At 39.4% G+C, this 25,473-nt stretch overlaps 2 protein-coding genes across 3 annotated transcripts in view; one reads left to right on the forward strand and one right to left on the reverse strand.

The window, feature by feature from the left end:
* Tgi (Tondu-domain-containing Growth Inhibitor) overlaps window positions 1-25,473 on the forward strand; it is a 51,881-nt gene that overhangs the window by 9,707 nt on the left and 16,701 nt on the right. The window contains exons 1-2 of one of the 2 annotated variants that reach the window (XM_073084324.1): window positions 7,521-7,866; window positions 8,220-8,323. In XM_073084324.1, the coding sequence (XP_072940425.1) occupies window positions 8,227-8,323 (97 nt within the window). In that variant the 5' untranslated portion in view covers window positions 7,521-7,866; window positions 8,220-8,226. Of the gene's footprint in view, window positions 1-7,520; window positions 7,867-8,219; window positions 8,324-25,473 lie in introns of those variants that run through there. The other variant, XM_073084323.1, reaches the window with a different exon arrangement.
* LOC140750835 (uncharacterized) lies at window positions 737-6,253 on the reverse strand. The gene is made up of 4 exons (XM_073084560.1): window positions 5,544-6,253; window positions 4,311-5,444; window positions 1,823-3,893; window positions 737-1,057 (listed from the first exon to the last, which is right to left on the reverse strand). Exons 1-4 carry the CDS (start codon window positions 6,251-6,253, stop codon window positions 737-739), a joined length of 4,236 nt encoding a protein of 1,411 aa, XP_072940661.1.

Consider the following 25,473-nt stretch of genomic DNA (forward strand, 5'->3'; position numbering starts at 1 on the left):
TGGACTGCCATGTACGAGTTACTAGACTTTTAGGCGTTCAGGTTTCCTCGCGATATTTTCGTTTCCTTTCGTTTTCAGCAAATTATAATTAATTTGTAATACGCACATAACTTTGAAAAGTCAAAGGTCTGTGTCTGGGATTCGAACCTTGAAGCAGTCCTAAGTTGAGTGTCCGAGTTTCAACCACTAGACTATAACAGCTGATTCCTCGGTCGTTGTTACTTAACCTGACATCATTGGATGCACGCCGGCGCCTGTCTAGGTACGTACTACGTACGTTGTCAAGTATTTGTGTCGACATAATCAAATCAGAATGTCACTGATGAGTACGGGTTTGCAATAAAAACTCCAATTGAATTTTTCTTCCTGTATTTTCTTTTCTTGACCATTTACAATATTCTTCTATTTTCCGGAGCGTGCCGGACCCTATTTCTAGCCACCTTAAGTGGCAAAGTGAGTGTTACAACCGACGGGGGGCTAACGCAGCAGTCGCTTTTACTCCCGTCTCGCTCACTTCCTATAGCCCTCTCTTTCTATCATGCATCTCGCTCACTCGTGTCCCTCTCTTTCTATCTTTACTTTATTTTTATTTTTCTTTATTTATTTACATTAAATACCTTATTTTAAACATAGTTGTACATTATTTTTCATACACATTAAATATTCTTATAAAATCAACAATCTTACGTACTAAAAAACAATAATATGAATTACAATATATCAACTATTCTTAAATTTATTCGCCGTCCGCAACATCCTCCCCCCGGCGCAGCTCCGTCGTAGCCCTCCCTATCTGGAGGACGGCGAGCTTCACCACGGGCCTCCTGAAGACTCCTCCCCGGGTCCTCACGTCTGCTGAGCGTATGATGCCGTCGGGTCCCTCGTGCACTCGCTCGACGATGCCGCGTGGCCATGTGTTGCGGGGTAGCGTGTTGTCGACCACGATGACCAGGTCGCCGACCCGTAGTTGTCGTGATGCCCTTGTCTCTTGTCCTCGAGGTATCAGCGTCGGCAGGTACTCCTTGACCCACCGCCCCCAGAACTGGTCCGCCAGCGCCTGTGCTTTTCTCCACACGCTGCGGTCGGCTTCCTCGCAGGGTCCCGTCAGCGGCAGCCCGGTCGACGACCCAATCAGGAAGTGGTTGGGGGTTAGTGCTTCTGAGTCGGCGGGATCCACGGAGACGTGCGTGAGTGGCCGAGCGTTGACACAGTACTCGGCCTCCACCAGTAGCGTTTGAAGGACTTCTTCTTTGGGTGACTTCTCGTTCAGTGTGGTGCTCAGCGCGGTCTTGACTGACCGCACGAGCCGCTCCCATGCCCCGCCCATGTGCGGAGCCCCCGGTGGGATGAAACGCCAGCTGGTTCCATACTGTAGACAGAAGTTATGTAGCTCCGGACCCCATGCCCGGTACGCGTTTCTTAGCTCGACGTCAGCACCTCTGAAGTTCGTTGCGTTGTCTGAGAAGATCACCTGTGGCCATCCTCTTCTGGCGGCCATCCTTCGGAGTGCCATAATTGCCGAGTCGGTCGACAGCGATGACACCAACTCCAAATGCACTGCTCGTGTAGTTAAGCAGGTAAACAGTGCGCACCATCTCTTCTCATGTCGGCGCCCAATAGTGACTGTTAGGGGGCCGAAGTAATCCACGCCGCAGTAGTTGAACGGTCGATGCCCTGGACTTGTCCTCTCTTCTGGTAAGTCCCCTCGTGGCGGTGTTTGCGGCGTTGCTTTCCTTATTTTGCAAAATTGACATTCCTTAGCCATTTTTCTTACTGTCGGTCGTAGTCGAAATATAACGTATTTTTGTCGCAGCTCGTTTACGACCCTCTCGTTGTTAGCGTGTCCGGCGTTTCGATGGTAGTCCATCACTAGTAGGCGTGTGAAGGGGTGACCACCATCCAATATTACAGGTCGGTTCGAGTGCGTCGACGTCTTAGAGGCTCCTATTCTGCCTCGGGCCTTCAGTGTTCCTTCTTCGATGACGGGGTCCAACTTCGCTAGTTTACTATGCCGGTGTAAGTGTTGTCCAGCCCGCAGTCTACGTAGATCTTCGCCGAAGGAGTCCTGTTGTGCTTGTCGTATCCACCGCAGCTCGGCGTCTTGTATGTGGGAGACTTCCAACAGCAGGCTTCTGTTCTTTGTTCTTAGCTTCTGTACGTAGAGTTGAACTAGCGCTGTGGCCCTTATGAGTCGTCTGTAGGCGGAGAACCTCGTTATGTCCGGCAGGCAGCCCATGCGGTCCGTGATGTCGTCTGTGGTGATGGTGTACGCCGCCTCTTCTGAAGTGTCACTGCTTGTAGCTTCGGTAGGCCATTCCTCCTCTGGTAAGCCCAGGAATGACGGCCCGGTGAACCATCGGTCTGCGCCAGTGATCTTCTTCGTTTCGATTCGCGTGGCGTCGTCGGCTACGTTGTCGGCCGTGGGCACCCATCGCCAATCTTCCACTTGGGACAGCTCGCCTATCTCCGCCAGTCGATGCGCCACGAACGGTGTGTACTTCTTCTTATCGTTCCTTATCCAATGAAGTACCGTCTTGGAGTCCGTCCAGTAGTAGACTCGCCCTGGTTTCCATTCGTGTTCCTTCAGGATGGTGCTCGCCATACGCGCCCCGATGAGTGCTGCCTGTAGCTCCAACCTGGGAATCGTGAGTAATTTCAACGGCGCCACCTTAGCCTTGCCCATGACTTGTACAATTTCCACGGTGCCATCCTTATGGGTGATCCTCCAATACGCCGTGGTTGCGTAGGCCTGTTCACTCGCGTCGTTGAATATGTGCAGCTGTAGCTCTGAGCTCGGAGTCATGTCACGGCTGTAGCAACGTGGTAAGGCCAAGTTCGAGATGTCTTGTAGTCCGGCGACCCATTGCTGGAACTCTTCGGCTTCCTCCCTAGGTAGCTCTTCATCCCAGCCGACCTTCTTGACCCATAGTTGCTGTAGCAATATCTTCCCGGTGATCGTGTACTGGCTTACGAGGCCCAGGGGATCGTAGATTGACATGACGGCGCTCAGTGCTTCACGCTTGGTCGGTGCTCGCTGTTGACACTTGACTTCGGTGGGGACCCTCTTAATGTCCGTATTGAAGCCTATGGTATCTTCGCTCGGGTTCCACCTTAGTCCCAGGGTCTTCTCCGACTGGTGTGTCGTCAGTTGCACGTTGACATTCTTCGATTTCTTCGTGTCGGGAATACTCGCGAGGACAGCTGGGCTATTGGAGTTCCATCCCCGCAGATTGAAGCTGGCTTGTTCGTGTACATGAATGACGTCCCTTATGACCTTTATAGCTTCCTCTTCTGACTGAAAGCTATCTAAATAGTCGTCCATGTAATGGCGTTCCCTTATGGCTCGCGCAGCTTCCGGGTATCCCTCTTCGTAATCGGCGGCATTCTTGTTTCTCACGCTGTGAGCGAGGTACGGCGAACTCGAGGCCCCAAATATCATTGACGTCATCTTGTACTTGCGCGGGGCTTCACTGGACTCGTCCCGCCACAGGAACATCTGGGCTGGTTGATCTTCGCTACGTATCTTCACTCGGAGGAACATTTCTTCTATGTCCGCCGTCACCGCGATCTTCTTTTCGCGGAAACCAAACAGGATCTTAATCAGAGACGCCAACAGGTCGGGCCCCTCCAGCAGGTAGTCGTTCAAGCTGACTCCGTTAATCTTGGCCGCTGCGTCGAATACCATTCGTATCTTGTTTGGCTTGTTAATGTTGACAACCGCGAAGTGAGGTAAGTACCACTTGACGTTACTTCTTTCTTCGTTGCCGTCGCATGCTTCTGCGTAACCCTTCTTCAGTAGGTTAGCCACTTGAGCGCTGTATTCCTTCTTGAATGTGGGCTCATTTTCCATCTTCTTTTCCAATGTGCGTAACCTCTTGTATGCTTGCTCGTAGCTGTCGGGGAGTGTGGGGTTGTCAGTCTTCCACGGTAGACCCACTTCGAAGTGGCCGTCCTTCCGTCTGGCGGTCGCCTCGAAGATGTCGCTGGCTCTCTTGTCGTACTTGTTAATCTTCTCTTTCGTAGATACGCCGAGCGAGTCCACGTCGAAATGCGACTCGACGAGCTTCTGTAACTGTATGTCGCCCGTGCAGACGTGAAGCACGGCCGCCTGGTCCTGGTAGACGAACCTCCTAGGTACCGACCCATGTAGAACCCATCCCAGCTTTGTTCTTGATGCGGCAGGTTCGTTCTTCTTGCCGGCGCGCAGCTGTCGGGACACTATTAAGTGCCAATTGTCGGTGCCTATTAGTATGCGAGGTCGAGCTTCCCCCGTGCTGATTTTCTCCCTTACGACTCGCAGGTGTGCATACCGCTCCAGGTTCTGAGGTACGCGCTGATGATGCAATCGAAGTCCCTTCACCGTGCGGGCTGTCACGGAGTATGCTTCATGTTCGTGTAGACCTTTGATTTGAATCTTGACCGCCTTGCTGTCGATTCTTCTTTGTTCATTGATACCTCTTATGTTTAGAGGTTGGTTCGGTCCGCCGCTGGTGAGGTGACTTGCCAATTCTTCATCTATAAGGGTTACTGTAGACCCCTCGTCCAGGAGGGCGTGCGTCCTTATCTCCCCCCGTGGACCGCTGAGTTTTACTTCACATGTCTTCAACAGCACCGCTCTTGGTGCCACCTTTGATGTGACGCTCATGACCGCTGCGGGTGCACCCTGATCTGTGCACTCAGAAGTCTCCACCCTCCTGGCGGGCTCTGCAGTCTTGTGTAGGATGGCGTGATGCTGCATGCTACACCCGTCGACTCCGCACGGCTTCGCTCTGCATGTGGTTCTACTGTGTCTTCGTGTCATGCATTTGAAGCATAACCGCTGTTCCTTCGCCCAATTCCACCTGTCGTTGATGGTGAGTTCCTTCAGCTGAGGGCACTTCGGAGTGTGATGGCTTGTAGACTGGCATCGTAGACAGCTAGGTGCTCGCTCTTCACGCGTCGATTCACTCGTAGAATAGACCTTCTCCCGAGGTGCTGTCCTCCTTACTGGCCTCTCCCCTCTGAGAGGCCCCGGAGCGCTGTTCCTCGCCGTGTGCGTGTAGCGTAGTACCCTGTCTGCTTCACCCATCAGGAACTCCGAGAGTATTGTGATTTCGTCGCTGTATGCAATCTTCCCTTCGTTGATCGCCGCGTATTCCGCCCATTTGCTCACCAGGTGAGGGCTTAGCTTCTCCATTACATCCCTTATCAGTAATGGATTTCGTAGATAACCACGGTGGTCCACACTCTTCATAGTGTAGACGACGTTCTGTAACTTGATGGCCAATTCATTCAATTCGCTGCTGGAGTTGCCGACCTTGGGGAGTCTCTTCAGTTCTTCCATTGCTTTATCGAAGATATATTCAGGTCGACCGTATTTCATTTCTAGCGTCTTCATTATGCTGTCCGGGTGAGTCGCCGTGTATAGTTGAGAGAGCACTGTCTCTCTCGCTTCCCCACGGAGACTGTTTCGAAGCCGCAATAAATTTTCTGTGGCGCTGAATTTGTAGAGACGCGTCGAATCTTCTACTGCTGCTTTGAAGGGTAGCCACTCCATGACGGACCCGGAGAATGCTGGGAGCTCCGACGTTTGCCGCGGCGGGGGTCGTACGTGCATCATCTTCTCTAAGGCGTTTGCTAATTGTTCGATGCCCCTTCCCCTCTGCCGAGGCCGTTCCTCCCCCCGTACTTCTAACGGGGGAGGTAGGACCTCCTGTTCCCTGTGTACTTGCGCTCCGGCGTGTTCGTGGCTCTTGTTCACCCAGTCGTGTATTCTTTCTTGGTCGCAGATAGTTTCCCCCCCCTCTTCCGCTTCGATCGCAGAGATTTCCGCTTCTAGCCGCTTCTTTACTAGCGTCTTCTTAAGTTGTATTCTTCTCTCTTCTAATTCAGCTAGCTCCTTTTCCGCTTCGTATTCGACTAGCCTAACTCGTGCCGCGACGCTGACCGATGAACGATGCGAACGTATACTGGGCGCCGCGCTATATGCCGGAGACGTGGGCCGGCATATAGGCGACTTGGAGCGCGACGGTATCTCTTGCGACGTGGGGTGCTCGGGGTGTGCGGTGCTGCGTACAGGTGAGCGCTCGAGGACCCTTCCTGGTGGGATCCTCCCGACGGATGTACCGGCGGGCGTCCCGGTGAGGACTGCGGTCGATGGCGATCTCGGCGATTCTTCATATATACGGTGGAACAGCCCCCGCCCACCTGGCGGAGGGTGCTCCGATTCGCCGATGCCGGACTCGGAGTGGGTCTTCTTGCTTCGTGTGTTCATTGTAGACGCGCTGGTTGCTTCTTTTTTCTGTATCCGCCGATCGAAGGACCAATGATGAGTACGGGTTTGCAATAAAAACTCCAATTGAATTTTTCTTCCTGTATTTTCTTTTCTTGACCATTTACAATATTCTTCTATTTTCCGGAGCGTGCCGGACCCTATTTCTAGCCACCTTAAGTGGCAAAGTGAGTGTTACAACCGACGGGGGGCTAACGCAGCAGTCGCTTTTACTCCCGTCTCGCTCACTTCCTATAGCCCTCTCTTTCTATCATGCATCTCGCTCACTCGTGTCCCTCTCTTTCTATCTTTACTTTATTTTTATTTTTCTTTATTTATTTACATTAAATACCTTATTTTAAACATAGTTGTACATTATTTTTCATACACATTAAATATTCTTATAAAATCAACAATCTTACGTACTAAAAAACAATAATATGAATTACAATATATCAACTATTCTTAAATTTATTCGCCGTCCGCAACAGTCACATTTTGCTGAACTGGCAATGAACGTTTGATCCGCGATACGGCGGCCCATTGGCTGTGTTCCCGCGGCCCGCGGCCGGTATGCGCCCGATCGCCACGTTTCACAACTCTTTGTTTGATCATCTTAGGGATGTTAAAAAAAATTTTATCGATGATTTGCATTGTAAGTTTAGCAAATGCGTTTGTGTCTATACGCGATATTGTATTTTTTATCGATATATCGAATTGTAAGCGTTTCGCATGTGTTTCAATTAATATGTAATGTAACGAAGGATACATTAAAGAAATGTTTACTTTTGTTTTTATGATACACTTTTTCTCATTTTAATTTCAACATCATACCTAAATTAACATAATCATAAACTTTTATTATTATTTTTTATAATACTATAAAGAGGTCAAAGATCAAAATCTACAACTTTTAACAAAGCCAGATCTGATCGTATTAGAAATTTATTATCACTTATTTGCTTGATCAAATTAAAAGTTAATTATAACGGCGAGGAATAATATTATGAATGTAAAAAAACCTACACGGCAGAGAGTTCTACAAAAAACTTCTTAAACTGTAGTCTGCTAATTCGCATTTGGCTCCACGGTGGACTATGACCTAAACCAGTCTCAAATACGAGTCCAGTGCCCTGTTATTACAATAATAAGTTGACGACTGATATCATATTTTCGGCATTCCTATATCGTGTTGTATCGAACATCCCTAGATCATCTGACCGGGCTTCTTATTTACGCGGTGACCGCGCGGCTTGGCGCACGTCTGTCCGCCGTCTAGCCGTTTACGTGCTCCAAAGAATTTCCGCCGGCCCGGAATTTGCATGCGACTTATGATTACACGAACATATTATTCCCGAGCCAAATATTTTTATAGCCACACTTGGCGGTGCGAGACTCTTTGTGCGAAATGTGGGCTCGACACCGTCTTGAACGATAAATCTTCGTCTGAATGCCGGTCTTAAAATGTGGATGAACTAAGCAACTTGTAGTTCAATTAGTAAAAAATATCGATTGTTGAACGGTTCTGCGTTCTTTAGAACTTAATCGATTACTCTAGTTCTCAAGACGTGACAACCCGTAAACGCTGCGAGCGCCCCATGCTTTTGTAATGTAATGTAGGTACTTATACCATTGTAAACAAATCTAAATAAGCGTTTATAGGCGTAAATAAGCGTTTATAAATTTAAAAAAAATCTTTAAACTATCAATATTATATTTATATTTTAATTTAAATTCGATTTTATGTTGTACAAATTTGTTTCTCAACAAATATTCTTTGCTAAATACAATACTACTCTTCATATTATAATTAGAGTATTCACAAATCAATTAAGTACCTTAAAATCGTCTACACCTTCGCCGCCTTTATCGTTATTATTATCATTAAACTTTAGTTCTAAATTGTTTTCATTCCTAAATGTATTTTTTAATTTTTTTTTTACTAATTGTTTCGTACATCTGTTTTCAGTGACAGCATGGAGAAAGTAGAATCCGCCCTGGACGTGTTATCCCGTGCAGCAACCATGGTGCAACCCTGCCCCGCATACCCAGCCAGTGATTCAGATGGTTTCGGTAAATATCTCATTTCCTACAAACTATATACATAGTATAACGGCATGTATGCGACTTACGAGAACTATGTGACTTTTGTGAAAAGTTTAAGGATAATCTTAGATAGAAACAGTCGGCCTATGAATACTACGTTACACGAAAACATTACATTTTTTGTAATGATTTATCGAGATTTTATAACCACTTACCAAGATTTTATTGGGTTTAAGGATTGGTATATTTTTGGAAATTTGGATTTTTTGGTTTTAACTCAACCAGAGAATGTAGTCTACGTTTAGGTAAACCAACACTTGTTTTCTTTTCAACCGACAACTCCCTGATTTTTACTCAGTACCCGTAACCGTATTTCGGATTGAATAATTAACTTCCCGGCTGTTTACTTTCCAGTTCCCAGTAGTATGTACGCTAAATAAAATCTCCAATAAATATTTAGGTAATAAGTCAAAAACTGCACGCCGAATGCTTTAAACTTTGGAACGGTATCATACAAATTTGATATGCAACCCACACGATGATGTAATGCTAAAGGATTTCTCATCTCGTATTCTACATTCGTCACGAGCATTATAAGGGTTGAGAATATGCATTACGCTTGTAATGTTTAATGTTTACAATTGAAATTATGATTTTATTTATCGGATATTCAAATATTTCACGGCGATACGTTGGTAACTTACTTTCTAATGCGTCGTATATTTCTTTGGATATTTTAAATAGTCTAATACATTGTAAGCTGTAAGTAAACATATAAAGTATTTATACGTATATCGATAAACGTGCGCGCTAAAAATACTATTCGCAAATACTAAGTACATATCAATTAATTGATTCGTAGTAACCTCGCTGTTATAAACTGGACGAGGAATGCGCCTAAAAATTAGACGTATACCTTCAACTCAATTCAGATTTATTAGCGGTTATATAAACATGATATTAGTACCAATATAATAACGTACGTCATGTTTACTTCATTCCGACGTTAATACAATTGTAGGAATAAATGAAATGCGAAGTAACATTCCATTTACCTGCGTAACACATACGAGTACGTAGCCTGGTACTGCAATGAGGAAAGTTACTGTAAAGTGGTGCAAAATGAAGTCGATATATCAGTCATCGTCTATTAGTTTAGATCGTCTAGGAATCCAGTGGTCGCCGCCACAACAGACCAATAGTACGAGATGGCGCGCGACCTTGTAGGCGGGTCGCATTCCACCTTCCAGATGACATTGTTTCATCGTCATCCGCCTTATGGAAACGCTCACAACTACTTTTATACATACTTTTTAATTCCAGAAAATTCCCCCGCGTCCAGAATTGTAACGTTATGTTAAAAATCTTTTAGATCACTTCGATTTATCATCAGTCGTTTTATGAAACCGTACACTTCTAGTTTTGTTTAATTGAGTTAATTAATATTTAATCATTAATAGACATTATAAACATTTTAGTTTAGTGATTAGCCTACTAATTTGCACTTGGTTGGAGCAGTGGGCTATGGCCTAAACGCCTCTAATTCTGCGAGGAGACAGTAGGTACCCTTACCAGGAGTTTTTAGGTTTCGACAAATATGACTGTTTTGGTATTTGTTTACATATTGGCCCATACGATTTCCTAGTTCTGACACAATCCGCTAGGGGCGCTGATTGGAATTTGTATGGGCAAATACGTAAACAAATACCAAAACAGTCATATTTATCGAAACGTAAAAACTCCTGGTAAGGGTACTGTGCCCAGCAAAGGGACAGTAATGTGTTGATGACGATACATTGGTTTTTAACTCATAGCACTTAAGGTGACGCGAAAACATTTAGTTACGTTCATTGTTTAATAAATATTTATAATCAGTTGACTTGTTTTTCGTACAGTAATTTATGAATTTAGATCAAATTAATAGTCTAGGCGTTTGTCGCTGCGTTCGTTTGTAGTACGCAAGATGGCGCGCGGCCTTGTAGGCGTCGCATTCCAGTATTCAATAAAATTGGCCTTTGCGGCTTTCATATATAAAACTATTAGAAAATAAATGCTATTTTATATTTATTGTGTTACTTTAAACTTTTTTTTTAATTATCTTTTAAATAACATTAATTATATAATCGTTATGGTGTGAACTAGGTCTTATTAATTTCGTTTAATCTCCCGGTTGTGTAAAATTAAAATTATAATTTTACTAGCTGACCCGGCAAACGTTGTGTTGCCATATAAATAAATAAAAATTAAGGGTGAACAACCCTTAACACTTAGGGGTATAAAAAATAGATAGTCGCCGATTCTCAGACCTACTAAATATGCATATAAAATTTGGTGAAAATCGGTGAAGCCGTTTCGGAGGAGTACGGTAACTAACATTGTGACACGAGAATTTTATATTTAAGATAATAAGAGTCAGTGGTTCAAAAATTGAATTTAGAATAACAATATTTTGACGTTGGATAAAAAATAAATAACATTATTACAGAATAAAGTAATATAATATTTCTAATTGCATGAAAAACATGAAACCATACATACATAGCATACATGAACATGTAGTTGGTTAGGTAAATAATACGAAATAAGTAAATATGATTATCTTTGATAACCATATTGCATATTAAACGCATAACAATTTTATAGGCAACAAGAAATATACACAAAGATAACTTCTCAGAGAAGTCGTTTAAAAATAAGTCTAACAAAATGAGATTTAAGACTACAAAACGTTCGTGGTAACTAAATACGAAACTTGTGTAACCATAAGACTTAGAGTGGACACGGGCTCCCTCTAACAATGGATGCCATTGTTGACGTGAACTGGTTTTGCGATGCCACAGAACCGACCATGTTCTGAATCTACTGTCCATATGAGCCATTTACTGTGTTCTTGTGTATGCTTTGGCCTTACGTAAAATATACGTAGATCCTCATAGCTATAGATACAGTCACGAGCGATTTTACTTCATTTATTTTACTTTTTTTAATCACGAGCTATTTTTTTTCTAACGTGCCTATGTCATATATTTACGCTTGTGATAGTACAAGTGTACATAGGTAATAGAACAGAATTTCTTCAAGACATGAAGCGAACAGACTTTCATACAAAAACTTTATCCTGCTTCATACCGACACCACCTTGGATCAATTGACCTTTGACATATATTTTTGAACAACTTATTATTACTAATTGGTAATAAGTCGCTGATGAAACTTTTTCTCTCCATCTCCGATTGACTACGATTTTATTGGCATATCAAAAATATTTTACAGAATACATGTAATTTTAAACAAGTTGTAGGTAACCTGTGTGTATGCGTTTCTTTTATCAACATATCAAATCAGCTGAAAAATGTAGGTTAATCTTTATTTTGATTAAATCAATATTATGTTTGAAATCTACGACAGATAATGATTGGACACATTGAACAATCAATCAAGGATTAATAATAAATTATTTTGCATATTTATAATCATGTGCCTTACCGCCGCCATATGCAATGAGGAAGCATAAAAATTCTATTTGAAGCATTTGGACTCTATCTCCTGTAACGGGGAGGTCCATAATAATGGCTGCAGCCAATATTCATGATTTATATTGTAACTAGCTGACCCGGCAAACGTTGTGTTGCGATATAAAAAAAAATATTAAGGATGAACAACTCTTATCACTTACAGGTATGAAAATTAGATAGTAGCCGATTTTGAGACCTACTGAATATACATATAAAAATTTGATGAAAATCGGTAAAGCCGTTTCGGAGGAGTACGGTAACTAACATTGTGACACGGGAATTTTATATATAAGATATATTTAGAATTCTATATCTATCTAGTTATGATTGTGTAAAGCAAATACTTAATATGTATTCACTAGTGCATCTTATACTTAACAATGCTTCTTACTTTTCAAAAACTTACAGCTTATCTACTTTGAATTTTGCCCGAGTGCAGAAGGTAATGTTTTTGCAGACAAAACGGATAGACGCATTTTAACACATTAGGTGTCATCGCATTCGTCAGAACTAAATTGTAGGAATGATATGTTATACTTTTACTTTTAAGGAGTCGGTTTTTTTTTGTTTTTGTACGTAATCATATTCTAGTTTCTTGTTGTAGTATGATAACTTTATTATCTTCCAAATATAATTAAAATAGAAACCAATCATTTTAATGAACGTTTTTTTTTTAATAATATAAGAGTAGCAGACGAGCATGCAGTCCACCTGATGGTAAGTGGCTACTGCCGCCCATGGACATCTATAATCAACCCCAGATAGGATTAGATATTCCTACCTGAGGTCAGCCACAGATGCACCGCTACCCCTGAGGACTAAGCTGGAACGCCTTGGAAAAGTCTGTCTCCCTTACCACACCCTTCAAACCGGAACACAGCAGCGCTCAACACTGCCGTTATTAGGTAGAAATAGGTGTGGCGGTGGTGCCGCCGGAGTCGAACCACAAAGGGTTCTACCACCTTCAAAACACTTTTTCTCGCCCTTGCGAAGTTTCTTGCACCTCATTTTGAACAAAAACTATTAGATTGGCTCCAAACAATACAGCATTGTTGAAGTAAACTAGTTTTCGATAATAGGATTCAACCACACTTCCTCGCCTATTGTTGGGACGTAATGACCACCGTGCAACAGTGGCGAACGCTGTATATGCCTATCCTAATTTACCTGAAGGCACTATGTTCCAAATTAAAACTATTTTGTTATGTTATCTTTCTATTTAATAAGGTCGTTTTAAAATCGACGTTTTAAGCTATATAAGATCAATAAATTATTTTGTTTTGTGGACGCTAAATCACAAGATAATTTAGCGTCCTTTCTTTTTCCGCATAGCTCGTAAGATCAATCTGGTCAAGATCTGAGGGGTCATCACTCAGTTCGTCGTCATTTATAAGACCAAATTAATTTAATTTAGCTTTACATTTCGAATCGTTATCATCTTTGTATAACGACTGGATTAGTAAAGCAGCTCGTACTTTTAAAGTAGTTTCCGCTTACAACTGGTCATTGTCGATTTGAAGCAGTTTCGCCGTACGATCGGAGCGTACTTCCTTGTAGGGCTGCCACCCATACCTTCTATACTTTTTCTATAATATAGTAAAATATAAATAGTATAGGTAAATACTATTTACATTTTACTATATTTTTATCGGTGATCCTGAAGTCGTTAGCAGTGGTTTCCAAAAAAACTAAGCGTAGGTCAACAAAAAAGAGGTCGTCAGAAAGTTTTGTCTCCTTAACCTACATTAGGTAACAACGATAATATTAAAGAAATAAGTCAAGTGGGCGAAGAAAAAAAAATATGGTCATCAGAAATATACCCGCTACAGGTAACTTTTCAATAGTAGGTGCCATATTTTTTAAATGTTTTTGTAATAAATACAATTTCTCAAAATAATGTGGCAACCCTATTTCCTCGCCCACTGCCGGCACATGACCATCACGGTGCATAGTTTTTGCGGGTCTTTCGTCGCGCATTCAACCGACACGTCCGGGTGAAGCCAAGTTCCACCTTTCAAAACCCATCAGCAAATATCGAATAGAAAGTGTCATATATACTATAGTGATACTTAGTACAAAACACGATGTAAATGGCTATTATTTAATTACTTTTCTTATTATACCAGTAGGAAATGAGCTTGCAATTCACCTAATCATAACTCTATCTGCTCCATCTGGCCACGGACATCTGTAACTAACACCAGATAGGGTTTGAGTTAGATAGGATAGTGAGTTTAATAAGGAGTTACCAAATATTTGGCGTCCTTATAAAATAGCCTAAAATTCGTAATTAGAAAAAAATACGAAAGATCCAAATATTTTTTTAATTCCAGTCAATTATGATTATAAATTTTTATTACGTATTTTTTGACATTGCAACAACAAATCTTGGAAAACAATACGTTACAAACTTAGTTAAGCTACGAGTGTATATATTTAAGAAAGCAGGTTTCTCAGCAAAGTTGCAGTGAGGCAGCGTCCGTGATTTTCGCCGACCCACAATGCGCTTATATTATAAAAACATCCACATTCCACTCACAGTACAAAGTAATGAGCTATTGTATGTATATGTCGTTTTAACATTTTCTATAATAAATATATGTATCAGACGTTTTCATTTTATGACAAGAGTGCCAAGTGCTGCTGGGTTCTGGTATGGTGACTATAGTAAAAACAGTACGAGACATACCAATTTAGTCTTCAGCAATTAAGTTATACCTAACTATATATAATTTGAGACTGAAGTTAAAAGTACGTGTTAGTTATACATCGAAACAAACGGTCTAATTAAAAAATATGATCTAACAAAAAAGCAAGATTCTGCTTGGAAATCAATTATCATAGTCATCAATTCTGATGAGATTTTCTCATAAACCATAGAATTACATACACCAAATTTCTTCGTGAATTAGGTGATTGAAACCATTTACTCAATAACAATGATAATGACTAGAGAAAGTCAGCTGCCCTCGGTAACATCGCAATAAAGGCACCGTTCATCATTTTCGCCCCACATCCACAACCATCCGGCTTATATTACAGAAACGTCCGCATACCAGCTGCCAATAGTTTCACGTGTTGCCATATCAGTCTACTGTGTACTTCAGTTCCATTGAAATACGAAATTCCGATATATAACTTATAATAATAGTCTAAAATAACCACAAAACAATCAGAAACATGATGTGATTTGTTTCATTTGTCATTTGCCTAGCAACGGCAATAATTGAAATTCTCATTCTTTCGTGGCTTTCTTATTTTATTTAATAAGTAATAAAATCTTAAATTTGATGTAGTCATGATTGACGACATTCCGTTAATTAATTTATTAACCACTAAAAAGTGTAAAGTGTAAAGTGTTTCTATGTTGTTGTTCGTTTTGGGTGTCGTGTACAACAACAATTAAGTTATTGGATGATATACCTCCCTTTGTTGTTTGAAGAATAAAATGTAGTATCATTAGATTATTTGTAGAACCTCATACCTTTGTTACGTTACCCACTGGCATCTTGTAGCGAATTCTCGAAGTTCTTGCGCCAAGACCGTGAAGCTTAGTGACGTCCATAATAATTGTTATTAGTTGGATCGAACGATCGAAGGTATGCATTAATTATCCTAATCAAAACGGTCACGCAATCTCCAATGATGTTCTTGTTATTGGTTGTTTACAAACAATGGTTGGAGCGCGAATAATTATGCAACTCGATGACAGCTGCGCGGGCGCACGCGGCTGCACTCGCCACTTACTTTCGTTGCTTTGCGTGTGACAAACGGCTAGAGAAAGCGCTCAGGAATTCGGCCGGACCAGCCCGCAGCACCGAGGTACCATTCATGTTCCAAAGTCAAATTGATTGACAGTTATCAGCGCTTCGTGTCCTTGATACTCTTGAATGTATCTTTGCACTAATAAGTGAATGATGTGGAATGAATGAAGTATGCTTAAGTAAACATATTTTCAGTTTTATATTTGTACTTGGCACCACATAAGCCATCATAGTTTATATTATTTATTTTATATCCTAATATTAGACTCACAGATCTAAATATCTGTAATTAGACTATTAAGCTAATTTGGCTACTCTATCTTAATATGAATCAGTTTGTCTACTGACATTATAACAAAAATAAGTTATTTTTATTTGTACACCAAATATAAGAAACATATAAAAAAGAACATATGAGACAGCATAAAAAGGCGGTCTTATCGCTTAGAAACGATTTCTTCTGTAAATGGCGTAACAAAGGTATAAAGGAAAAGGTAAGAGGGAAATATGATATGAGGAAGATGGGATTAAAGGTTAAACTTAGTTTTATGGCTTACCTATAGAATAATAATCAGAATCATTTCTATATGAGATATTTCTATAATCTATCTCATACTACATATTTATATGCAGTTTAATACACTTATATTGTGTCTTATGTCTCAGGCCAAAATCTGTAATTTCGACTTACATATATCAATGAACGAAGTCGCTTGCTCTCAACGAACGCAATGCCTGAGATTCAGCACACGTTGCGACCGGACATCACATTTATTCGCACTGACATAGGGGTGAATATGGCGTGCGGGTTTATATCCGGAACGCTCAGCGTGTTACGGTTTCGAAAAGAATGCAGAATGTAGGTTGCGTTGTCGACTACAGTTACGAACGCTCTTAGGAATGCAATAGCTGATCGGTATTGTTGTCAAAACATATTCAACGTCAACACTTTAATTATACTATTATAGTATTACCGTACGTTTTCAGCTTGTCTGTCAGCTGTCGGTAAAACATAATTTTACCGAAATAAAGATATAATAACTATCGTCAAATTCCCACGAAATTCAATGTTTAGGTCAGTTGGGTCATGTGATGTAAAAACAGGAAAATCCATAGTAGGTCTTTAGTTGATAGCATACAGTGAGTGCACAGTAATGTATGACTTAATTAATTAACTACGAAATATCGTCACATTTTTACACACTCTATATTAGCTTCACTTGTATGTTTGTCAGTGAGTAACTCCGTTTTTCAGTAGAAAGAGATCAACATACATCCTTATCTTACCCTGCATGTATGAAAGAATGAAATAGAATACCGAGCTTTTTAGTTGATTTTATCATAAAAACGTGTTTTCTAGTTTTTTAACTATATTTATTATTATGTTATTAATCTTAGGAATTAGGCCCTGTTCACACACACACACACCCTCTGTTTGTACTCTGTAGCTGTAAACTCGTAATTGCAAAAGCTCAATATGTAACATACTTTACGCTTTCCTCCGGCGACAATCCACTTTCTTCTTAATTACCTCAGAAAGCTGTCATAACACATGAGTATCTAATGAATCACTTGATCAATTTATCAAGGTAACACGCAGCATGTGGTTGAAGAAATGAACATGTCATTGAAAATGCGCCGGCAAAAACTAAATAGAATAATGAAAACTTATCGCTACAACATTCCAAACATTGAATGATCTGAGGCCGGCCGTGACACGAATGTAGAGATGGGCGAAATGCAATCAACGGATAGGTATACGAATTGCCCGATTGCAAATATTTATTATTTATATTAGGTATGTTAATACCTGCAGTTAATACTTGCTAGCACAGTTAGCACTTGCTTAAACGGTAAAGGAAAACATCGTGAGGAAACCTGCATACCTGAGAGATTTATAAAAAATCTTAAAGGTATGTGAAGTCTACCAATACGCACTTGGCCAGCGCGGTGGACTATGGCCTAATCCTTCTCATTATGAGAGGAGAACCGTGCCCAGCAGTGGGACAGTAATGGGTTGATTATGATGATGATGATGATGTTAATACATACTAATCACCTGTCACTGTGTTCGTACACGCTAATCTCCGTCGGTCAAACGATGTCAATTAATGTGAGTGAATATTTACGAATACGTTTGATATCGGGTTGATTAGTGCATCTTAGTACCGAGAAGGGATACGGTCATTGCGACTAAAATCTTCTCGATAAGTCTATGCAATATCGCTTGTGAACTTAAATGACACGGGACATACAAGAGTAAAAGCAAAAATCTAATATTTCTGCTTGATCTACTTTTGAATTAACTCACACGGATACAGTGTATAAGACTAGTTCCAGCTTGTAAGATAACGTCCCGGTGTCGCTCCGGGGACCTTTTGAAGGTTTCCCCCTCGTAAACAAAAAAAAAAACTTGAAACATAATATTTTTGGTCTCGATAGATGGCGCTACTGTTAAAATGTAAAAAAATCGTGGCTGGACCACGTCTACCCAGCCCGCTACTAATATTTTACAAACTTAATTCCTACTCATACCATTTTAATAAATTCAAATAAAGAAATCGTACACGTCAAATGAATTAAAGCATCTTTTATTTATTGACTCAGCAGCTGTCATTTCGACTAATGCTCGATAAATCGGTCGAATTTAATCGAATAATTCATTTATTTACTCGGCAATTGATTCATCTAGGCGTGTGCGTGTTTCTGTGACAGACTTTGAAGGAATCCCGATCACTGTAAAGTCATCGGGTAGAGTAGAATTTCTAATGGCAACGGATTCCATTTCGTTGGCAGCGGGGCGAGATCTGCTATTCCAGCTATTCGGGCCGTCTCGCGTATTGTCTCAATGATCTAACTCACTTCGCTAATGAGAATTATACGCTGCATTCTATGTAGGTTGTGATCGATATTATGCGTTTACTGTGCGTGTTTGTGTATCATTTGACTAATCCGAATATAAATTACGAGGCAACGATATTATGTCATTAGTTTTAGTTATTATCCCATTACTGGGATGGGCTCTTAGGTTATTTCAACGATACTTATCAATTATATTCATGGAGGTTTAATTTGACTTTCCGTTTTAAAATGTTTTTAAAAGTCGTTTAATCGTCAAATTTTGTTTACTGACTGGATTTCTAGGCTTAAGTTAAAACAATCAAATTTCATACAGTGATAAACATTTTTTTTTTTTTTTTGCATGTATAAAGTACCGTATGAGTAATAGGGTACTTTATATTAATTACAATCTAGCCTACTATAAGACTAATGAGTAATTTTACGCTAACTTAAACTGCTAAATAATCATATAATGAAGGCGGCGTCCTCTGACACTGCACTTCTTTGTCTTATCACATAAAGGAGTAGACACATTGTTCTTGTGTTCTATAATGTTCACTTATCACTATTTCACTAACACTACACTGTGTCATGTCACTAACTCAAATGGTTTAATCCTTTTGAGTCTTCTCACTAGGTCCGTCGTATCGAGGAGCTGGATCGCCTCGATATTGACGTGATGGTGAAGTCTTTTTTGATGGCCTTCAGCATAAGTGCTAATCACTTTTTTAACAAGGTCTACTTGAAGGTCCCGATGTAGATCTTCGTTTCTTACATACCAAGGTGCATTTGCAATACCCCTAAGTACTTTATTTTGGAACGGATAAACATTTGATAAATATTTATTGCTATATTTAAGAGCGTAATTTACTCAGTAAGTAGTCTTTCAAACAACATCAAAAAATATGTAAATTAATAAAAAAGCGTTGAAAAACACTACGACGCTCTTTATATTGTCAACGGCATTTTGTAAGCTCGTCTAATAATTTATACAGTCAAATTCCGACTAATCATAATTTCGATTCGTTACTAGTTTTGCGAATATGTCTCCGCCCACCGCTACTACTGATCCTCTGAACTATGTCAACGGCCTTGTTTCTTTGTTTGACTTTTTTATTTCCGGGTTTCAGTACCCCCACGTCTATTTATTCTTATTTTTTATTATATTTATACACTAGCTGTGTAGCACGGTTTTGTCTGCGATTACAAGCGTCAACAGTATTTACTTTACTTCATTTTTATTTTTCTTTTTTTCCGCTGAAGGCGGTATTACAAGACTCCATTTCATTAGCTCCACTTTCCGTAAATAATTAAAATAACTATTTACATGGACCTCCCGCGTGTATGACAGCACATATTACAGAGAGGTCAAGCTGTTCTCCGTTTCATATTTTCTTTTATATATTTTTTAATCTTTCTTTAAAAAAATGGCAATCAAATTCGAAAGATTTAGTCGAATTTGTCTAGTGCTTACAGACATTAGTGCATCTAAACAAACAATCATTTCATCTTTATATTATTAGTATACATAACAAATCAAACTAACTGTAGACAAATATGTAATAAACAGATACATTGATTCGTTACATGCCACAAATTCTTTCAACGTTGTTAATAAACTAGATGTCTTGTTTGTTACATTCTTGTCTGTTATTGTAATGGAAACAATCCCAAAGTTTTTGAATATTATAGACATTCTTGTAGCATGCGTTCATAGTACTCTGGTAGTACTATCTGGCAGTAGTAGATTTATATATCTATTTATGTGGATGTTTATAGTCATTGTAACATTAAATAGCTATTAAAAGATAAAGAACCAATAATGATCAACGCGTAATGAAGAGAAGTAAAAGCGGGATAGCTACGAAATCATGTTTTTTTTATTACTCGTATGTTTGATATCTTATGTGTTGACTTGATATAAATATATTAGCAACAAAACAAAAGCTATGCGATAAAAAATGGAATCTGCCAAGTACGAGTCGTATGCATGGAGGATTTTGTACATCAATTAAATAATACAGAAAAACGACAAAAATCCTGATCGCTTGTAGTGGGATCTCTTTGTTTTTTACTTTTTTTATTTTTAGTGTTTGTTTTTTAAAATGTCTTTAAAGACTCTTTAAAAATGTCAAGTGACTATCTATGACAGTTCAAGATATAAGAGTCCTGTAACAGACAGCGGAATCTTAGTTTATATCCTTATACTGTGGTTATAGGGTCCCGTTTTTACCCTTTAGACACGCAACGCTAAAAACACAGTAAAGTAATTATTCATGTCTCATCACACTAGTAATATGAAAGATCAGTCAATACCAGCTGTGTATAACCATTGATTACATTGACGTGTTTACATAACACCAGAAAATACATTCTCGACTATCAGTTCAAATAAGTGTGGAATGTTAAATGCCTTCAAAGTGTCCAATTGACCTCTAAAAGTCATTTTACGTTATCGAACGTATGTACTTGTTTACGCCATTAAAGATGATCGCTCCTTGTGATTCTTACTTCTTAGCGAGATAATAAAACTAACAATAAACAACACTCATACGTACTGATGCAATGCATGTTTTTACAGCTTATCGAGTTAGGGCACTGAATGTGCCTCGTACGAGTCATAGGCAATCGGTATTATAGATACCGACTACCATATTTGCGAGAATTACTTATTTGTGGTTATAGGTAGCTAGACAGTGATGGTTAAAATATGTTTACTACCTCCTTTTATTAGTGTAGATATTGGCATAGCCACTAAATTATAGGTGAATAATAAAAAACCTACTTTATTGAATAACTTTTACACTTCATACATATATATACATTTATGTATGTTACGTTTATTTAGGTACGTTTTGTCAGTAGTTACCTATAGTAATAGGTATAGAGCACAGATTTGTATTTGTTTCGTACCCAAGTATAGACTGATTTTTTTAAATGGCCTTGGATGGCAAAATAGCGCACCATAAGGAATTGCGAAAATGTATTATTTTTTTTTCCTAACCAGGTATTAAGAATTTATTTCAAAAGTCCTTTAATATTGTCCAATTATATAAAATCGCTCATAAAAAAATCCTTTAAAATAATTATAAAAGTTTCACAAATGCTAAAAAGCGCTTAAAAATCACCCTGTAATTAGGTATGTGAAAATCATCATAAAGATATTTAAAATAAACCTCTTTTAAAAGAAATATCTTACCGGACATCCGCAACGAAGCCATTACGCAGAATTGAACTTTCCTTTAATAAAAAATGAAATCGAATCAACATTATTCTTAACGTGAAATGTTTATAGTATTATCCTCTTAAATTTCTAATCAGTGGCCACCGACATTAACGTCTGACTTGAGACAATGGTCATTGTGATCTATTTTCGATGTATTAAATATTCGACGACCACATTCCATCTGCCCGCTTCGATAATGTATAGGTATGTGGTAGAATGTCGGCATAACCAAAATATTATTAACTAGCTGACCCGGCAAACTTTGTACCGCCTCAAAATCTATTTATCAAATATATTTCATATAAAATATAGCCTATGTTACTCGTGGATAATGTAGCTTTCGAATGGTGAAAGAATTTTTAAAATCGGTCTTGTAGTTTTTGAGCCTATTCATTACAACCAAACAAACAAACAAAGGTTTCCTCTTTATTATATTAGTATAGATCAATGCGTAGTATATTACCAGACTTTATATTTGAATGTCGAAATGTAATATAGTCAATTGATTTTTTCCGACATTTTCAATTTCATATTTTCGTCGTATTTAATTTATGATGATTTTGATTACATATTGAATTCATTGTTTTTAATATTTGTTGAAAACGAATCTGTTTTTGATATTGATAAGGTACCTTCTTATCTTTATTGTTTTAAATATATATAAAAACATGAATTTATCAATTCTTATATAGTGCTTGTTTTATGCGTCAAAATAGGCTTCTAATCGCACTAGGAGACAAAAATCAGTTAAACGATATTTGTAACGGTAATATTATTTTGAATCTGGTTCTGGTTATTTTAGTATTTTTTTGAATAGGTACTCAAGTAACACGCAATAGTTACAGGTAGCACGATAGTCACAAACCGTAAGCTACGTACCGTGGAGCGCTTCCACGGGGTTACTTATAAGGATTTGTACACATTTTTGCTTTGTGTATTTTCACTTTTATCGATATATCTATATAAAACATAGACCTGAAACCTCCTTTATATTTTTAAGCAAGTATAATTATGTATTTCAGATTCTTATTTATAAAGGTATTCGCTTAATAGTTAGTGCCAAAACATAGAATAAGATTTGGCTTTGACTTAGGACAAAATATGCTCGTGCTTATTTCATTAAATATTTCTTTATCATTGATCTCCTGTGATATTTCTCGTGTGTACAACGTATTTGCCATATTTGAGGGTTCACCAAACATTTCGGCAAACATAGCGGTGCTACTATGTACCTATTTATACTAAACCAACTGGAGTGGCGCTACAAAATTGCGGTGGATAGATCGCCATACCGGTCTCGTGCAACGTGTACCGGATTCGATTCCCGGCCAGACTGGCATCTGAATTATAAATTTGGATATTTGTTGTAAGTCTAGGTTTGTGTATTCGTCTTTGTGTCCATGTCACGACACAGTGAGTCCTAGTGTAGGGCTATAGTATAGTGTGTAGAAAGCGTCTAATTAAGTATCTAGAAATTGTCAATTTCAAATCGCCCGTAGGACCAAACTCTTAGCTAAGGTGCGTCGCGGCCCAACGAAGCATGTCAGGGCTACCACGTACGGCGATATACATGGTGCTATTTCGTTATGCAATAACTAAGGTCGACTTGTAGGCTAGGCCGATAAGTGGGGAAAACTGTTTTCTTTTGATGCGTACAAATTTCATCATCGTCATCGATATTATTTCGAACGGGCCTCCTTTTACGATAAGGTCATAGGCCAGGTTTAGGCCATAGTAGTGCTCCACGTTGATGAAGTACGGATGATAGGGTCTATACTGGATAAGTGTAAACTTTACATCTTTAATATTTTTTAAAGGACTTGGGCCTGCTCAAGAATTCACGATATTTTCTTTCATCTATAAATCATGTGAAAATTAATTTGTTATACACACTGGATATTGAAATTCAGAGGTGCGTGCCTGGGATTTGAATCCTAGGACATAGTTTGAGAGGCCAAAATTCACGTGATAGTCTATCACTGTTAGTAGTTCACTGAAAATGCCGTTATGACAAGTTGTGAAATCATCATCAATTACTGTTCAGCTGGATACGAATCTCCTCTCCGTATTCGAGGCCATTGCTCTACGTTAGTTTGCGGATTGGTATTTTTCGCACACCTTTGAGAAAATTATGACTGTCAATGTCAGTCGAGTTCCCTCAAGACGTTTTCCTGAACGGTTGCAGCCGTGACAAAATATAATTCTAGCCATATAGGTAGGTAGGTAATACGTGGCTTCGAAAAATCATCGAATTGTTTTACTTGTGTTTCAAAGAAAGAGCAATGCGAAATTCAGTTCATACATTATACGTCTGTCCGAAGTTTCATGTAAAAATCTAATTTTCAATAATATTTATTTTATCGTGATCTAGTTTCCGAGATAAGAAAAAATAATTTATTTATTAATTTGCACATATTTGAAGGTGCTAGAACCGCTTGTGGTTCGACACCGGTGGCAGTAGTACCACTCCTATAACAGCAGAGTTAAGCGCAACTGTGTTCTGATTTGAAGGTGTGATAATTGAGACATACTTATCAGAAGTAATCCAACTAAGCTCTAACGGGTAGCAACGCATCTGTGACCGACCTCAAGACTTAATTCAATCCTATCTAGGATTTCTTACAGATCCACTGGCAGCAGTATTCACTTATCAGTGGACGCTACGCTTGCTACTTCTATTACTCGTATATAAAAAGTGAGCCCACTACAATATCAATTAAGTATCACCACGCCTCTACACAAATACTTCAGTGATACGTACCTACGTACGTCGTACAGTAATGACATTGCCACATTCGATACATAATCGGCATGCGCCAAATACTCGGCCTACTAACGTCACACATACCGATGTTGTTATTAATTTAGCGGCAGACGAGGAAACCGATGAGATGAGGTTACGTTTACGTAAGCCGATATTGTTTAAAGAGTTTAATGGTCGTGGCTACATTTTTGTGGACTAAACGAAGATGTTCGTTTATTCCACAATGTAGATGGCGTTTGAAGGTGGTAGAGTCCTTTGTGGTTCGACTTCGGCGGCACCACCGCCGCACCTATTTCTACCTAATAACAGCAGTGTTAGGCGCTGCTGTGTTCAGTTTGAAGGGTGTGGTAAGGGAGACATACTTTTCCGAGGCATTCCAGCTTAGTCCTCAGGGGTAGCGGCGCATCAGTGGCCGACCTCAGGTATTAATATCTAATCCTATCTGGGGTTGATTACAGATGTCCATGGGCGGCAGTAGCCACTTACCATCAGGTGGACTGCATGCTCGTCTGCTACTCCATTTATTATAAAAAAAATACAAGGTGCAAGTAATAGGTACATGTAGGTAGTATTTTAATCTTCGGGACTAGCCTGAGATGAACATCAAAATAGTAAATTTTTAACTGTGTAAAAGTAAAGTAAGAAGTAATAGTTATAGTATCCAAATATTTGTAACTAAAGGTGGTAAAAGCCTTCATAGTTCAATTACAAAGGCACCACCGCTTAAACTATTTCTTCCCTATAATAATAATAATGTTAAGCTTTACTATGGTAAATATGCGTTGAACGGTATGATAATACCTCAGGGCAGTACTAGTGGATCTGTGGGTGAAAATCTAAGATTAATTTTAGATGTAGATAGGTAACAGTGTGCACTTTTGCTACTTCTTACGTTAATTACTTTTATACTATTAAAAGAGTGCAAACCAGTCCTTCTGATGGTATGCGGTCATTGCAGCCTAGATAGGTACTATAACCAGATAGAAAAGTTCCACCTTAATCCGTTCACAAATACCATAGCGTCCACATTTCGAAGCTACATCGTCGTAATGTCAAAATGTCCTATA

Source organism: Epargyreus clarus, unplaced genomic scaffold (genome assembly GCF_041222505.1).
Source record: "Epargyreus clarus isolate Ecla_fem2 unplaced genomic scaffold, WU_Ecla_fem_2.2 ptg000021l, whole genome shotgun sequence".
Classification (NCBI taxonomy): domain Eukaryota; kingdom Metazoa; phylum Arthropoda; class Insecta; order Lepidoptera; family Hesperiidae; genus Epargyreus; species Epargyreus clarus.

Coding starts and splice junctions, on each gene's coding strand:
- LOC140750835 (XM_073084560.1), bottom strand. CDS start 6,253: ATGAACACACGAAGCAAGAAGACCCACTCCGAGTCCGGCATCGGCGAA. Junction 3,894..4,310: donor GTACCTCAGAACCTGGAGCG/GTATGCACACCT, acceptor ACTCCCCGACAG/CTACGAGCAAGCATACAAGA. Junction 1,058..1,822: donor ACGCTAACAACGAGAGGGTC/GTAAACGAGCTG, acceptor AGAAAAGCACAG/GCGCTGGCGGACCAGTTCTG.